Genomic DNA, 18394 nt, shown 5'->3' on the forward strand with positions numbered 1-18394 from the left:
CATTAATGTAACTAATTTTTCCTCTAGTCTTCTAGTAGTTAACAAAGTCAAAATCTAATGCAAAAGCAAAAACTGGCCTGCGTTTTCTAATGTAGTCCATCCATTTCTTCCATCGTGATACAAACAGGTCCCTCTTGTAGTTCACATCTGCTGTCATTTTCTCCATTCTGTAAATGTCCAGTGTGATGTTCATCCACGTGTTCATAGCTGGGCTCTCTGAAGAAAGCCATTTTTTTGTGATGGCTTTTTTGCCTGCTGCCAGTAAAATATTAAACAAGTATTTATCGTTCTTTGTCCATCCTTCTGGCATAAGTCCAAAACGTAGAGTTTTACTTTCCAAAGGTAAATATCTTCCAAATGTCTCTTGTATTGCTGCATGTATTCCCTTCCAATAAGTTTTAATAACATGACAGTCCCAGAAAATATGATAGTGATTTGCATTTGTATTTCCACAATTTCTCCAGCAAGCAGGAGGGTTACCTTCATAGTGAGATTTTTGGTGAGGTGTAATAAAATATCTTATCAGGCATTTCCACCCAAATTCCCACCAGCTCTGTGAGCTGCTACATTTCCATTGATATGCCCATATTGTTGTCCATTCTTCCTCCTTTATCTCTATTCCTCCCTCCATTTCCCATTTTGTTTTGATATACAAGGTTGAGTGTAATTTCATATTTGTTAATCCTTTATAGAGGTCACCTATAATACCTCTATTTTTATTTGAACTGCCCTTTTAAATACGTCTAGCAGCTGTTTACTCAATTCAGCCTTAGCTTTTATCGTTTTATTGACAAAATGCCTCATCTGTAGACATCTATAAAAATCCTGTGTTTCTAATGAATATTTATCTTTCATTTTATCAAAACTAATTAGTCTGCCTTCCTCCATTACCATACATAAAGCTGTTAATCCTTTATATGTCCAATCTTTGAATCTGGTGTCCAATTTATTTGGAGCAAAATGTGTGTCATATGCACACCACTTAAGAACTGCTATATCCTCTTCTAGTTGATATTCTTTTATTACTGTTTCCCAAATTTTAAAAGTCAACTTGATCCATGGATTTTCAATAGTTTTTATTAAATTTTGCAAGCTTCTGTCTGCTATAATAGCTTATATTGGGATGGAGGTCAGACCCTCCTCACTAACTTTCCATTGAGCGTCATATGAAGGATTACATCAGCATATCATAGGCCTTAATTGTGCTGCCCAATAATATTCCCTAAGAGAAGGTAAGCCCCACCCCTTTTTCCTTTGTTAAGTTGTAGGGTTTTAAATCTAATTTTTCCTTGCCATATGTATCTTGACAAAATTTTTATCCCATTCATTAAACTGTTTCTGATTAATTTCTATTGGTAATGTTTGAAATAAATATAATAATTTAGGAAGAATATTAATTTTAATTGAGTCTATTCTCGAATATAAACTTAAATATGGAATTAGATTCCATCTCGCTATATGTTCCTTAATTTTTTTCTGTATTGGTAAATAATTTCGTTCTAATAGTTCTGTAAGATCCTTAGGTATTATGACTGCTAGATATTTAAAGTACTCTGTTTGCCATGCTAATTGATACTTATTTTTAATTTCTTCTGATGGAATATAGTTGTACTTAAGCAATTGTGTTTTACTCATATTAACCCTATATCCAGATAGTCGACCAAAGTATTCAAATGATTGCATTAACTTAGGTAAAGAGTTTGATGGTTGACCCAAAAATATTAAAAAATTAGCCTGCTATGCAGATGATATATGCTCCTTTTCATGGATATTAATACCTTCTACTTCTTTATTTTGTCTTATATATTGAGCCAATAGTTCCAGATATAACGCAAATAATAATGGTGAGCACGCACAGCCCTGCCTTGTTCCTCTTTGCAGCTTAATACTATTTGATAGGTAGCCATTAATTTTAATCCTTGCCGTAGGGTTATCATAAAGTGCCTGTATTGTCTTAATTATATTTTCGTGAAAGCCAAATGTTTGCAAGACTCGGTAAAGAAAGTTCCAATTAACTGAATCGAATGATTTTTCTGCATCGATACTGATTACCATTGCTTCTATTTTATTCTTTTGAATATGATTAATAATTTGTAATGTCCGTCGTACATTATCTTGTATTTGGCGCTCTCGAATAAAACCTGTTTGATCATTATGAATTAGATTAGGTAAGAACTTTTCTAATCGTCGAGCCATGATAGATGTAAACAGCTTGTAATCTGTATTAAGAACAGATATTGGTCTATATGACGCACATTCTAATTTATCCTTGTTTTCTTTTGGGATGGCAGAGATAATTGCTTCTTTCCAGCTAGAAGGTACTTGAGCCTTCTTTAGGATCCAATTCATTGTTAGAAGCATCACTGGTATTAATTCTTCTTTTAGCTCCTTGTACCATTCTGCCGTATATCCATCTGATCCTGGAGATTTATTTATTTTAACCTTACTTATTGCTATTCTTAGTTCCTTTTCTGTTATATCTTCAATCAAAGTTTTATTCTGTTCTTCATTCAGTACTGGTAAATCAAGAGAATCTAAAAAACTGTTAATTTCAACTATACTACTCTCTGTGTTATTAGCATACAGAGTCTTATAAAATGTTTCAAATGCACTCTGAACTTCTATTGGTTTATTTTTTATTAGTTTTGTCACTGGATGTTTAATTTTGTGAACTGTATTATCTGCTATTTTCTTTTTTAGTTTCCAGGCTAATACATTCTTTGCTTTTGATCCTCCCTCATAATACCTTTGTTTAAGAAACATTAATTTTTTTTAAATTTCATATGTGGTCAAATCATTTATTTCATTTCTTGTTTTCCTAATTTCCTCCAATATATCCTGAGATGTTTTTCTTTCATGCCTTTTCTCTAATTCTTATTTCTCATCTTTTTCTTATAAGAGGATATTGCTATAATTTTCCCTCTCAGGACAGCTTTTAAGGCATCCCACAGTATAGGAGGAGACACCTCACCATTGTCATTAGTTTCCATATAGAAGTGAATCTCTTTCTTAATTTGTCCTTTAAAGTGAGGATCATTCAGTAAGCTTGAATTTAATTTCCAATTATTGAGTTTTGGTTGCACGTTTAAATCAACAGACACGTATACTGGTGCATGATCGCTTAACTCTATTACTCCAATTGCACAAGTGTTTATTTTATCTTTATTTTTCCCAAAAGTTATGAAATAATCTATTCTTGTGTATAACGAGTGTGGTGAGGAAAAATAAGTATAATCCCTTTGGTAGGGATGCAAGTCTCTCCATATATCAATTAGTCCCACCTCCTTCATCAGTGTATTTATATTCTTAATTAATGTTTTAGTATTCTGTGCTTTTCTATTGGAAATATCTAGCTTTGGTTATAGATGTCCTCCGCAAATTAGGAAACCTACTGTCTCTGTTACCATCACATCTATAATTTTCTTAAAGAAATAAATATCGCTTCCAGGGGGTGCATATATATTTAACAACGTGACTGGGTTCCCCTCAATGTTCCCCCTTACCAAAATATAACGTCCCTCTTTATCACTTATCTCAGATATTTTTTCAAAGAGTAATTTGCTTGATAACAGGATAGCCACTCCTCTCCTTCGTCCAGTTTTATAGGAAGAGGAGAAAACTGTTGTATAACCCATTCTTTTCAGTTTTTCATGCTCCTTACAGTCTAGATGGGTTTCCTGTGGATACACTATTTGTACTTGTTCTTTCTTCATTTTAGTTAAAATTTTATTACGTTTAATTGGATTCGACAGGCCATTTACATTATATGATATGATTTTTACCTTATCTTTAAGCATACCCTTACTATTTGAATATTATTAATGTGACAACGACATGTACCATCAGACCACTCCCTAAACATACATAAGCAAACATTAATATTAACATTAAAGCTGTATAAAACAACAGCTACAGAAATAAGCTTTATTTGGTCAAAGAAAAAAAAAAAAAAAAAAGACTTCCAAATGAGGGGTCCCTGATATGACCCTAAGTAAGCCCCGATAAAAGAGGGGGCTTCGAGGGGGGCCTCTCTCACCTCTATGTGAGACAGGGCCTTCCTTAGCCAGCAGGCCAATGTCCATTCTACTAATAGCATAGGTAGCACGTCCGCCTATTTTCAATTTCTGCATTGCCACTTCAGTATATTATTTCGAAATAAGAAGTCTTTACCAGTGTATATGGCTATAGCTTGATTCCAGCTTTGATATCATTGATTTCAATGAAGAGCTTTGTGATTGTAGCAAAGGGCTGGTAGCTCTGAGAGTCCCACTGATGAGGCGTTTGTGAAGGTTCGCAGTCATCTAAAGAGCTTAGAAAAAAAGGCATCTGGACTTCTTTAAGTTTTTTGAAGACGTTTCGCCTTTCACCTCTCATCCAAGAAGCTTCTTTATTTCTAGGGTCAAATGGTGGAGAGTCCCAGATTAGCCTGTGTACAAACAGACTTCAGCCATATGAGAGTGAGTGTGAGTGAATGAGAGCACACACAGGACACTCTGATCTCTGAATGTGTGTGACGCAGTGAAAAAGAGGATTGTACTGGATATACTGTGACTGACAAACAGAGTTTAAAGAGAAAGGTGTTTGGATTAAAATGGATTATGCTAAAGTGAACGTGCTAATGAAATCTGAACTGACTGAAATGTGAAGTGAAGATAATTCAGATGTAAAAGAGAGGAACTGATAATAAGGTGGGGCTGGAGATCAATGAAGGGCATGTAAACACCTGATTGGTTGAGTAGATATCAGATCGACAGTTTCACAGTTTTCCCTGTGGATTATAACTTTAAGAAGATGTAACATTCATCAAGGAATCCTGCTCTCCGGATTATTTCCATGAACACTGAGCTGGATCACATCTACAGTGCTGGAAGTGCCCGTCTCACCACCAACCTCTCTGTGCACATTCACTTTTCAACCCTTTGTGAGACACTAGAGGTGTAAATCTGAGTATTTATCTATGTTAGTGCGAACACCTCTAATAGGTTGGTTTAGTCTTTCCAAGTCATATCTTCCCTTAGATCTGCGGCCCAGGCTCCTAAAATCATCCTAGTTTTACAAACACTACAATCTAGAGGAGAGCTGCACTAACAGGTGTGACTGATGAGATCTGACCTGCAAGGATACTCATGTTTATGTATATCAGGACAAGCAGGGAAGACCTGGACATCAACTCTGTCAGGCTGCCTGAGTCCTCTCACCCACATCAGCTCAGAACTCTGCATTATCTACTGAGTCAGACTCCGAGGATCAGGGATCAGAAGTTCTACAAAGAGTATAACCAGACTTCCTGTTGTGAGGTGTGTGGGCCTACTGATCCACAGTGTCAGCACAACTTTCACATCATATTCATCTCAGCACAACTAAAACATGTGACTGACCTCAGAGTTTCAAATCGACATCGTGGATTCTCCAGAAGAACACACAGCTGCTTCACTCCTGAATCCTGCAGGTTGTTGTAGGTTCCACTCAGGTCCAGCACTCTGGGATACGAGGGGTTGGACTTCAGCGCTGCTGCCAGATAATCACAGCTGATCTCTGACAAATCACAGCCAAACAATCTGTATGAAGAATGAAAGATGTAAGTTTATTAGACAAAGTGTGAGCTTGAAATCATTCAGTGTTTCATCATCTGTTCAGAGCTGAATAAGGTTCAGAATGTAGAAGTTTAGAAAATGGAAACTCCAAACAGCTGAAGCCAACAGGAAGCAGCTTCAAACAAACAAGAGAAAAAAATGAATTTTTCACATTGAAGTCGTACATTTATCATAAAGTTGTCAAGTTTTGCCGTGTGAAATAAAAAAAACTGAACAGGAATTCTTAGAGTTGAACCCTCTGCACAGAGGTTCAGGTTCCTCTTCAGGTCCCAAAGTGCAGAACAACAAGGTTTCAAACAGCTTCGTTCCAGCAGCATCAGCCACAGAAATGCAGAGATAATTCTTTGGATCTCTTGGTTGTGTTGTATGATGCTGTGTTTGCATATCTGGTGTCTGTGTTGCTTTGTGAGGACGGATCATTTACTGCAGCTCCAGATAAACAGAGCTGGACCTGAACCTGGTAGCTTCACTTAGAAGACACTTGTGACAGGAACGTTAGGTCAAAAAAGTGCCCCTCTGACAGCCAAACCCATCTGTTCTCTGATTGGATAGTTACATTTGTGATTGACATGACATTGACCAATCAGATGAAAGGAAGAAAAATAGGGTCAAAATTCGTACTTGTAACTTGCAGGGATTTTTTTTTTGGCTAAGTCCACACACAAATCTTTTTTTACACACACACACACACACACACACACACACACACACACACACACACACACACACACAAATCTTTTTTACACACACACAAATTCTTTTTACACATACAAATCCTGATTTACAAGTACAAAATATTTATGACCACATTTTGAGCCCATACAAATGTTCTGCAGACGAGTCCATGCGCTCACAACAAAGCTCAGTGTGGACGACGCTGTGCACGCTCCAATGCTGATTGGTTAGAAAGTGGGCGGGAACAGGGAAGAGAGCGACAGCAGTGTTCAGCACAAACACGAAGGATCAAAGAAGAAGAACATGACAAGCTCAGATGGAGGCTGCAGTGGACACTTTTCATTGTTTTAACATTCGCTTTCACTTCAGCTTCACCAACAACAGCACAAGCAGAGCAGCCCACTGACTGCGTGGCTGTGACGGCGCCCCCTGGTGACTGTAAACCACTACAACATGTAGACGGCCGTCTGCTGCTCATTTCTTTGCCACCATCACAGGAGCTCTTTATCATGTTCTACACTCTTATTGGTTCTTTGTGTGCGTGTTTTTTAGAACAGTAGTCATTGTGATTGTTCAAAGAAGACAGTCAGCTGTGACTAAATGTAGCTCCTACAGCAGTGATGGGAATAACTACTGAAGCTAATCCAGTATCAAAGCTCAGGAATCAGTAGCTCCCACCTCGTTTTCTTTGAACAACTATTTTTAGCTGCTGTGTTTTTGTGTTTCTGCGGACCTCAGACATCCTGCTGCTCTGGAGAACTGAAGCTCTAAAGGCTTCAGCCTTTATCTCCAAGAAACAAAGCTGATCATGGAGACCCAGCAGGTCAGCTGATCTGTGGACAGCACCAGCATCTTTAAGTAAGTCTGAGAGGTGAGCAGTCTTTGGAAGCCTTTACTGTCTGATAGTCTCAGAGCAGGATTTGGATCATTATTTGGCTTTTCTTCTATTATTATGTTTAGTTTCTGCTTCACAGATATTCTCTGAGATGTTCTCTGAAATGTTTCCCACTGTTGGACAAACTTTCACAGTTTCTTCATAAAGGAGATCTCCTGTGCAGTCCATCTGTGATAATATGTTAAACACTGAATTATGATTCATATCTGAATGTACTGACTGTTAATTATTGATGAGAACATAATTAGTAAATATAAATATGTTTGAGTTTGGCTTTGATGAATCAGAATAAAAGTAATAAAATAATGATTTTAGAGACAGGCCTAACTCAGGCCAGCTGACAGCCTGTGTACAAACAGACTTCAGCCATATGAGAGTGAGTGTGAGTGAATGAGAGCACACACAGGACACTCTGATCTCTGAATGTGTGTGACGCAGTGAAAAAGAGGATTGTACTGGATATACTGTGACTGACAAACAGAGTTTAAAGAGAAAGGTGTTTGGATTAACTGAAAATAAACTGAAACTGATTTCATTTTTTCAGCTGGAACATTTTAGTTGTTCCTTTTTCAATACATACATAATTATATTTACAGTAAGTCTTATCATTCCCCTTTTCCCTGCCAGTCACCGCCAATGTTCCCTCTAATGTTTCATGTGTCTGAGCGAACACACAAACTCCCTGAACGTCCCTTGGACCACAGCAACAGCAGACGTGTGCACTGTGGTCACGCCAGCATCTTATCCATCCAAGTTACATGGTTTATTAAAGTAATCAAATTACAGCATTTACATTTATGTTAGACTACTTTTAATTAACTGCTTTAGCCCACTTACAATGAAAATTAAAAACAACCTTGTTCATGACCTGTAGCATGTTAACACTATTGGAAGTAAAAATAACTTGAACTCCAATTTTGAAAACACAACTTTATTTTTTCTATTTTTATAAAGCTCTGACTTGTATTATGAGTCTGTGGTCTGGGAGAGAGTCTGTAACTCTGTCTGAAAAATACAGTAAATAATGACCAATGTTGGGCAATTAATTATATAGTTACTTCTTCAAAAAAGTAACTGAGTTTTGCAAACAACAAAGTTTGTTGCAATAAATACTGAATACTATCGTTGTTATAAACAACGATAGTATTCAGGAAGAAAACCAAACCATTCTTCCACGGATTTTTTAGTGCACTCTCTGAACACCTCGATTGCGCACTCATTCTTGGCGGTGACCTCAACCTTGGACTAAATGAAGAAATGGATAGGCTCAACACAACAGGAACTCAGCGCAATTGGCAATCCACAAATATAGTCAAACAGTATATGAGCGACTTTGGCCTTCGCGATGCATGGCGCTCTCTTCACCCCAACAGTAAGGAATATACTTTTTTCTCGCATGTTCATCACTCTTACTCTCGTCTGGATAAGTTTCACCGCTGAGTGACATTTCAGACACTGAGATTCATCCTATAGCTGTCAGTGATCATGCTCCTGTATCTTTAAAACTAATGCACAAGAATAATACTACGCCAAGTAAAAACTGGAGATTTAATACATCACTGCTTAAAGATGAAGACTTTATTAAATATTTTGAAAAGGAATGGACTTCATATTTAGACTTTAATGACACTCCCGGAATATCTGCTTCTGTTCTATGGGAAGCAGGGAAAGCTGTGATGAGAGGTAAAATAATTTCTTTCTCATCACACAAAAAGAAAGAAGAAAACAAAAATATTCAGGAATTAGAAAAAACCATCAAATCACCAGAAGAAGCCTACGCGTGCAACCAAGATCAGGAAACATTGAACAAAATATGCAAGACAAAACTAGAATTAAATGAAACTATTAATAAAAAAACACAATTCCTTATACAAAGACTTCGCTTGCAGAATTTTGAACACCGTAACAAATCAGGTCGATTTCTAGCTAACCAGTTAAAAATAAATAAAGAAAAAACAACTATATGTGCTGCTAAAGATTTATCGGGGAACACAATATATGACCCTGGAAGAATAAACAACATTTTTAGGGATTTCTATGAAACTTTATACTCACCACAAATAAACCCATCTAAAAATGAAATTGATCGGTTTCTTGACAACGTAACTCTCCCAAAATTACTAGACAGTCAAGCAATGGAACTGGATTCGCCACTGACGCCAAGTGAATTCCAGGAAGCCCTGATAAGTATGCCCAATAATAAGGCTCCAGGTCCAGACGGCTTCCCTGCAGAATTCTACAAAGAATTCTGGACAATTCTGGCACCAGTATTCCACGGAATGTTGCAGGAAATCGAGGAAAATGGCAGACTACCACCAAATATGAATTCTGCCAACATTAGTCTCCTGCTAAAACCAGGCAAAGACCCTTTATTTCCCTCAAGCTATCGTCCAATTTCTCTTTTAAATGTAGACCTTAAAATAATCTGCAAAGCTCTCAAAGAGATTAGAGAAAATAACCCCCCTCTTAATTCATCCTGACCAAACTGGTTTCATAAAAGGTCGGCACTTCTCATCAAACACTCGTAGATTACTTAATTTAATAGAATACTCATACAATAAAAACGTTGAAACCATAATATTATCTCTAGATGCAGAAAAAGCATTTGACAGAGTTAACTGGAAATTTTTATTCGCAACTTTACACAAATTTGGTTTCGGAAACTCTTTTATAAACTGGATAAGAATATTATACAATTCCCCAACAGCTCGTATCAGAACAAATGACCAGACATCCTCCAGCTTCTGTCTCCTGAGGGGCACCAGGCAGGGATGCCCACTCTCCCCTTCACTTTTTGCAATTTTTATCGAACCTCTAGCAGCAGCATTTAGACAGGCTACAACAATTAAGGGCATAAAATGTAAGAACATAGAACATAAAATCAGTCTCTATGTGGATGATGTGTTGCTTTTTCTGCAAAACACACAAACCAACCTCTCTGAGGTAATTACTCTAATAAACTGGTTTTCAAGAGTTTCAGATTATTCAATTAACTGGCCAAAATCTACAGTTCTCCCCATTAACTGCTCCTTCCATAATTCTTCCTCTGCCCCACTGCAATCCGGAAATATTAAATATTTAGGTATTAATGTTTCTCCTAAGCTTTCAGACTTAACTAAATTAAACCACATCCCACTTCTAAAGAAAGTAGAAGGCGATCCGACTAGATGGAAATCTTTACCCATATCACTCATGGGAAGGGTCGCCACTATAAAAATGATGATCTTGCCAAAAATAAATTACTTATTTTTGATGATCCCTAACAAACCATCACAAGATTGGTTCAGATCTCTGGATTCATATATTTCCAAATTCCTTTGGAAAGATAAACCCCCGCGTATCAGCTTAAAAACGCTACAAAGAACCAAGGATAGAGGAGGATTAGATCTGCCTAATTTTCACCAATACTTCTTAGCCAACAGGCTTCAGTTCATCTCAGAATGGTCAAAACATACCTTCCTAGATGAGCCCTGGCTAGATGTTGAACAGGCACTATGCAAGGATCTAGAGATTTCAGACCTACCATTTATTAGCTCAAACATCAAAAGACATGAATGCTTTAAAAGTATCAACATCAGCTTCTCTCTGACAGCATGGTGGGAGTTTCTAAAAATAACGGAGTCTTCATTAATCCCATGCAAACGTACACCTATCTGGAATAACCCTGACATATTACAAAACAATAATATGATTAATTTCCCAGAATGGAGTTGTAAAGGAATTAAATACTTAGAACATATATTAGAGGGAACAGAATTTATCCCATTTGACAGACTAGTTGCACAATATGGGATCAACAAGAAAAATTTTTTAGAATATCAACAAATTAAATCCATAATAAAAAAGAAATTTAACCTCAGTCAAGTTGAATTACAAACACCACCAAGTGCGGCACATTTCCTTACTCTTAAATCCCCCAAATTATTATCTAAAATATACAGAACACTTTCTAAATTAGATATCCCTTCCTATTGCAAAGTGAGAAGCAGATTTATCAGTCAGTTTAGACCAAAACTTCTGGTCTCAGGTATGCTTAAAAACTTTTAAATTGATTAAAAATCCCAGTCTGCAATTAATACAATACAAAATACTACATAGAGTGCACTATACAGGTCATCGGATGTTCAAGATGGGCTTTACATCTTCCAACAACTGCTCACACTGTCAAAGCAATACACCAGACAATTACATTCACGCTCTTTGGTTCTGTCCACCAGTGCAGAAGTTTTGGCGCGAGATATGTGAAGACTTATCAAAGTGTCTGAAATGTAACATTCCAACTTCCCCCTTAGTGTGTTTGTTGGGCAGCTTAGATAATGTCACTTCAGAAAACAATATAGCCCATATGGTTTTCACTGCCCTATGCATAGCCAAGAAAACTGTCCTCATGAACTGGAAAAATAAAAACAATCTTAATTCTAACCAATATAGAAATTATCTATTAGATTACATTAGTTTTGATACAGCCTCTGCCACCACATCAGATCAATTGCGCTGGGCTCCTTTGATCGGCTCCATCACCTAGTGAGGGTGGGGGGTCATAGTTTGGTCCCGCCTTCAATGTTGTGATTGGTGTGGGGGCAGGGACAGGCTTAGGGCGTCGGGGGTTTCCCCGGAGGCATCTTCCTTGGGGGGCTCAACCCGGGGTAGCGGTCATGTCCGGTTGGGGGCTCTTTTCTGACTATTTCCTCGTGGCCGCGTGCAGCGGGGCTAGGGGAGGGTCTGTGATGATGGACGTGGGTTACTGACCTGGTAGCCTGTCTGCCCCTGGGTGGGTCCGGGATGGGCGTGGGGGTCTGGGGGCGCTCCATCTCTGGGCCGGGGCCCTGGCCGGGTCCTGGTTTGTGTGTTGCCGGGGTTGTGGGCGGGTGGGTGCATGGGGGCCCATCCCTGGTGCAGGGTGCCGCCGGTGTGTCGAGCCGCCCGTGGGGCTCTTCAACCGGTGGGGGAGATTGTCACACCTTGCAGGAGCTTTCCTCCCCTCAGGAACTCTCTGCAGGAGGGGGAGATACAGGAGAGGTGGAGGAAGATCTCAGCCTGGGCGTCTATTGTCTCATGTAGTCTGGAAGACGAGTGGATGGTGGGGTGGGTGCAGTTTTCTCTGTGGTGGGGTTGGGTGGACTGTCCCGGGCTCTGTGAGCCCGGGGGGCGCTGCTGCGCTGGGCCCCAGTCTGGATAGGCCTGGGCCCCCTTTTCCCTGGCGGGTCGCGGAGTATGGGAGTGCCTACTGGGGTCAGTGGGGGAGCTGGCCCCAGGGAGGGGTCACCTGCCCCTCCCTTCCTTCCCTCCCCATCTCCAGCTGCCTCCCTCCTCCCGCTCCACCACAACCACCCACACATGCAGGGCCTTGGAGTAGGGGTATGTCACCAGGGTGCAGAGGAGGCTACCCCACCTCTCAATTTTAAATACACGTAGACATTGAGGGCTAGCAGGAGGGACTATGCACTTACCTGCTGCTCTCTGGCAGGTAGCTCCATGCCCTCCTGGGTTTTAATTACACCTTAGAACACACATGCATCAACACTACAATGAGCGGGTGGAGGGAGGTTTGGAGTCTTCTCTCACCCCCGTTCTCTGCGGCCTGCTGGAGCGGGGGGGCTAGGAGGAGTTGGCCGTCCGGCTGCGGTCTGGGGTGTGGGGCCTCCCTGCTGCTGCGGAGTCGGGGCGGTCTGCCTCTCCCCACCGCAGGGAAAAGGGTAACACCACCTGGGTCTGGGTGCGGTTCCCCCCTCCAGGGGCAAGGGTACCTAGACCCGGTTTGTAGAGTACGCTTGGGGAGTGTGATCGTGTATACAGCGTCTCTTTATGTCTGTCTCCACGTCGGTTGAGTGTGAAGTGCACATGAGAGCATGAGGGTGGGAATGGATGTTTGTGTCTATATGTCAGGTTGGGTATCAGACGCCACCTCTCTGGGGACATCTCGGGCCCTCCAAGGTTCGGAGGCCTATCTCCACCCACCACCACTTCCCCTGCCGGTGGCGGACTCCCTCAGGTGTCGGTGCGTTGGTGGTTCTTTGTATCTGGGGCTGGGCGTCCGAGTACACACCGGCTCACTCCTTGGCGGCCGCTTATTGGGGCTCGCTCGGGCCATTTCGGAGGTGGGGTGACCCCGGCCTCTCGGCCTGGGGCTCGGTCACTCAGGCACAGCTGGCTGCCGGCGGAGCTCACGGGCGCGTCACTGCAACTCCCCCTGGCTTCTGCTCCGCGGCTGCTGAATGAGCCCTCATCTGGGACTCTCCTTAGCTCTTACTGGGACAGTGGCGCAGCTGCCCCTCTGTGGGTCTTCCTTGGTCTCTTGTGTTCTGGGGGCCTCTGGATGTCTGGAGTTTTGATCTCCTCCATACCTGCCTGATACCATAAAGGACAGGGCTGTGGCTCCCCACACTCCATAGCAGATCATTACATGGAGAAACCTTTGGAATGCAAGCATGCTGATGCACACAGGTATGCACACATGGGTATTCACAGACGCGGACTAAAGCTTTCTTGGCTGCTGCCTCAAAGCACACTGTGCGCTGTCTATCTTGCGTGCTGCACAATATCGTTTATTATTTAGTAACTATTGATATCTATGGCTAGCTAGTTTATTGTGATGGTGCTTTTTTTTTTTTCTCTTATTATGTTGCTCTTTGTTGTTTGCCGTCTTCTCTGTTTTTTTTTTCTCCATACAGGTGACCCAGGAGTTTTTTTTTGTTTGTTTGTTTGTTTTTTTTCTCTCTTCCCCCCCTTCTCACCGTCTCTTCTCCCCTTTGGTTTTCTTTCTTTCTCTCCCTCTCTTTCTTTCATTCTTTCCCCCTGTCCTATCCGGGGAAAAAAAAATTATTAGGCAATGATGATCTTCTGAGCCATATGTTAAAAAAAAAAAAAAAAAAAAAAGGTAGAAAACCAAACATTGCAGATATTTTATCATAACTCTGGTTTTACGTGGCCGATCAACACAATTTAAAAACTGGTATAAAGTCCACACTTTTTCCCTCAGTTGTTACGTCTGTCCTGCTCACATCTCCAATGGTTGTACACGTTGTCATTAACGTGGCTTCACCTCATCATCAGCCACTTTGCTCGCTATAACACCGGTGTTGGCACATAAGGACACTGTCATAGCCTGTCAGTGACGTTGATTAGCTGCGTATATACGAATGTGAATCGCGTGATTGGCTGGACTATGGGATAAGGTGGCATCGTTCTACTCTCATATGGGAGCAGCCAGTCACTAACACTGCAAAACAGAATTGTTGAAGATTTAATTTTAATTTCAATTGAGATTTGATTTTTTTTTTTTTTGTGTGCAACACAGATTTTCTGTGCGCAGAGACGTGCCAGCAGCTTAGAGGGAACATTGGGCACCACCACAGTTCACTTCAACAAAACTTTACTTCAGATTTGTTTTCATGTTTTGATCCAGTGATGAGAGCCGTTTCCCCCATGTCCAGTCCTTGTACTAAGCTAGGCTAAACATGTCCAGTGCCTGTCTCTGTCTAGCTTTTAATCTGATGTTAATAAGGTAGAAATGGAGGAAGAAGAAAATGACTTCATCAATCAACATGCAGCTACCAACCCAAATGGTGAGGTGGTGGTTAGTTATTACTGTTGTTTATGATCCCCTACATTATCCTACATTCAAATATATTCTCCAGCTACAATAGTGTTTGTGTTCCTAAAAGGATTTCATGAATGTGTTATTGTTCATGTCACATCTGTATGAAACAAAGAGGAAGTGAGGTTTATCCTTCATGATCACAAACTGTTCCAGCATGTAAACCTGAGATCTGTGTGGAGCAGCTGACCTGTACGATGTGTTCAACACAAACATTATTTACCATCAGTTACTGTGTGACTGAACCACGTGGGTGTATGAAACATCGCTTTTAGTTTTAATAGCACATGGCAACATTCAGACGTGAATCTATACAGTAACACTTTGATTTGTTACAGTGAGGAGACTGTTGAAGGGAACGATGAGGGGAAACTGTATCAGCAGCAACAGAAACCAGGAGACAAAGCTGAGGTCTGGGTTCCTCTATGCTACACACAGCCTCCTGCTCCTGGACTTTAGTAAACACATAAATATACCTCATTATTATGAATCTCACAGCTACCTGCTCATTGAACTGAACAATAATTCTGTTTGACCAATAAAACAAAATATGTGACTGTAAAAAATGTTCAGACAGTAATTAAGAATCTCCTAAGCAATCCAAAGATAAAGAAAAGTTCACCTGCCAATTCTATAAAGCTTGGTTGTTTATACAATAATATCATTTAATGATATGTTTGGATCCTGACCTGAGAGTTTCCAGTGTACAATGTGGACTCTGCAGTGCAGCAGACAGAAGCTTCACCCCTGAATCCCGCAGGTCATTGTTACTCAGGTCCAGCTCTTTCAGACTAGAGGACTGGGAGTTGAGAACTGAGGACAGAGCATCACAGCTTCTCTCTGAGAGGTTACAGCCACTCAGTCTGGAAGAAAACAAACAAACAATTAAATCAGTCAAATGAAACATTTTTAATGCCAGCATGCAATACAATTATTGGTTAACTAAATAGCTTCATTAAAACACAACTCTTCTTCTATAGCAGCACTTACTCCTTGCAAGCTCCACCTGCTCCACCTTCTGAGTCAGAAGACATGAAAACAAACTGTAAATCTAGTAGAAACATGATTGGAAAGCTTCTCAGATCCATTTGTACATTTAGAGCCTGATCCTGAAATATAGCAGCACGGACATTCACAGCAGCAAAGGGTTCTTGCTGATCTGAGCTGGCTTGGCCCTGGCTTACTGAAGATTAAAGAAAGCAGAATCAGCTGTTCAAACCCCCACAAGGCTGCCCGCTGTGACTGAAACAATGGGACGGGTCGTGACTTCTCAAAATGGGCTCATTGAACGCAGCACGGATAAGATCTTGAAGAAGCTCATGGCGGTCGTGAGTTCTCAGACTTTGCTCTTTGAGCACAAAACCGATAACCTCTCGGAGAAGCTCGTGGCTCTCCAACGGGAGATTGAGAGACGAGTGACGGACTGCTAGATCAGCTGTGAAATTCACATGCAGTTGTTCGCACCACAGAAAGCCACCATCATTTCATGCGGCTAACATACCGGCGCGAGCTGTGGTCTGAAGGCTGGAGCTGAACATAACAAATCTCACCCTGATAACAGACGGTGTTTAGACTGTTCCTTCCCATCCTAAGCATGCTTATCCCCTCCCGGTGCAGACGGTGGGTCGAGGGGACCAGCGCAAATGCTGCAGGCCCGGATGCGCTGTCTACACCGGCTGTCTCTCACCTTTTACCCATCCCTGTTGCTTGTCATGTGTTTCTATGGCGCATTAAGAGTTTTCATGTGCTCTGCGCTAAGGTCATTTTTTTTGTCTGTTCTCAAACTGATCTCCCTGTTGGAGCTCAGTCTGGGAGGAGTTCTTTTTTCTCCTCATCTTTCCTGATGTTGTGCATTTTCTGCTGTTTGGTTCCGGGTCGCTGCTCTAGCGGCTGACCGGCCAGCTACCTAGCCTGACCCGTCTCCCCAATGTGATGTTTGTGTATTGTATGTATGGTTGGAAAGCTCAGTATCCTAATTGCCCCTTGAAAATAAATACAGTGTTCTGAATCTGAATCTGAAAAGATTACAGAAGACGACTCTGTTCAGTAAATATTACGCTCATGCTGTCACGAAATACCAAAAGTAGGTAAAACTCTGGTTGTTGCAGCCATCCAGTATGACATGCTTTGTACTGTTCTGCTGCAGTTTGTGACACCTGGTTGATGAGTTGTGAAGGATGATGAAACAAACACTTCACTCAATGTTTGTCTTCTAAACTGGATGTAATTTTGGCAGCCGAGAGTTTTTCACAATCTATCCCAGCTGCAAATAGGAACACAACAAATAACTAACTTTACCCACTTGGATCCTTATCATTCAAGATTGTGAAAAGATTCTCTACTCAGAGAATACTGGAGATTTTAGATGAGAGAGATGATTTGGAAGATGATGAAGGGGAAGAGTTTTCAGAACTCGAGGCCTTTTGTCTTCACTGTATAGGGCAAAGAAGACAGGAATGGAGGGAGAAGTGAGGAGAATAACACACAGGAAATGGTCTTGGGCAGACTCAAACCAGGCCCTGGAGTCACGAATCTAACCTTCAGTACATGGGTCACCTGCTCAGCCAGGTAAGCTACAGCAGTCAGCAGTGTGTGAGTTAATTTGAAGACAATGATGACTATAAAAAATACTATCATCAACCAACAAGGGGAAAACAGTGAGCTTGAATGACCAAGCTTTGACCGAGTGTGGCTCACTCCTCGGTCTTCTTGCACAAGGAGTGAACCACCCTGCATGGCTATCAATGTGGTGCAACCAAGGCCATCATACAGTACAGGCCATCCAAGCTGATTTTAACTTTTCCTCCCAGATACCACCTTAGAAATCATCTAGATTAGGATATGTTGGCTGTTCTAGATCCAATCACAACAAACAGAGAGCTGCTGTGTGTCCAAGGTGAACAGGAAGAATATATACATGCATAAAGTCAATAAAGTCAGAAGGTTTGCTTTAGACTGTGCTGCAGTTTATCATCAAAGACAAACAGGCACCATGCTGCCAACAAATGGCATCAAGTCTGACTTGAGGTTTTTTTGTTCTTTTTTTTAAATCAAGATTAAATTTTATAGCAACCACAGCAGAGATGACCAGGGAAGGTGTGCTTGAGGGGATATAGCTACAACAGCTGGTTTCAGACTGAAGATGAACTGAGGTGCTGCACCCAAGTCTGCAGGTTCAGGGAGGGACAAACATCTGCTGCAACCAGATTGGAGTGGGAGGAGAGAGCAGGCCAACAACAACAAAGAAACAACAAACACACTGTGGAAGACCGAAGCAGAGTTTAGTTTGAAGTGGAACTAAGGATGTTTCTCTGGCTGCCAGGATTCACTGAGTAATTCAAATGCTTTCTTTAATGCAGGACCCACCATGCATGTAAAAGCAAGTGTTTCACCAACATTTGTGACTAAAATAGACCTGCAGTAGAAATGTATCTAGGAGCATGCATGTGAAGATAAAGTATCACAACATCAGGCACATGCAGCCTAAATGTTTAAACAAAGACTGATAACATAACAGCAGCAGTGATGATCAGAGTTTATGGTGAATCCAGCGTCTCGAGTTCACCGAGTTCTGGAGGCATCAAAGAGGTCACAGTTGTATTGGAGAAATCCCAAAACTTTACAAATTCATAC

The 18394-nt window shown here is 41.0% G+C and overlaps 1 protein-coding gene across 1 annotated transcript in view; it reads right to left on the reverse strand.

The window, feature by feature from the left end:
- Positions 1 to 18394, reverse strand: part of LOC146577151 (NACHT, LRR and PYD domains-containing protein 12-like) — a 50956-nt gene that overhangs the window by 25022 nt on the left and 7540 nt on the right. The window contains exons 7-8 of the mRNA XM_085268208.1: positions 15451 to 15624; positions 5379 to 5558 (exon numbers count right to left, since the gene is read on the reverse strand). Of these exons, the coding sequence (XP_085124334.1) occupies positions 5379 to 5558; positions 15451 to 15624 (354 nt within the window). The remainder of the gene's footprint in view (positions 1 to 5378; positions 5559 to 15450; positions 15625 to 18394) is intronic.

This window comes from Mchenga conophoros, linkage group LG3 (genome assembly GCF_057382185.1).
Source record: "Mchenga conophoros isolate Kocher_MC1m ecotype Shallow Benthic linkage group LG3, M_conophoros_male_GT1.1, whole genome shotgun sequence".
In the NCBI taxonomy this organism is placed as follows: Eukaryota; Metazoa; Chordata; class Actinopteri; order Cichliformes; family Cichlidae; genus Mchenga; species Mchenga conophoros.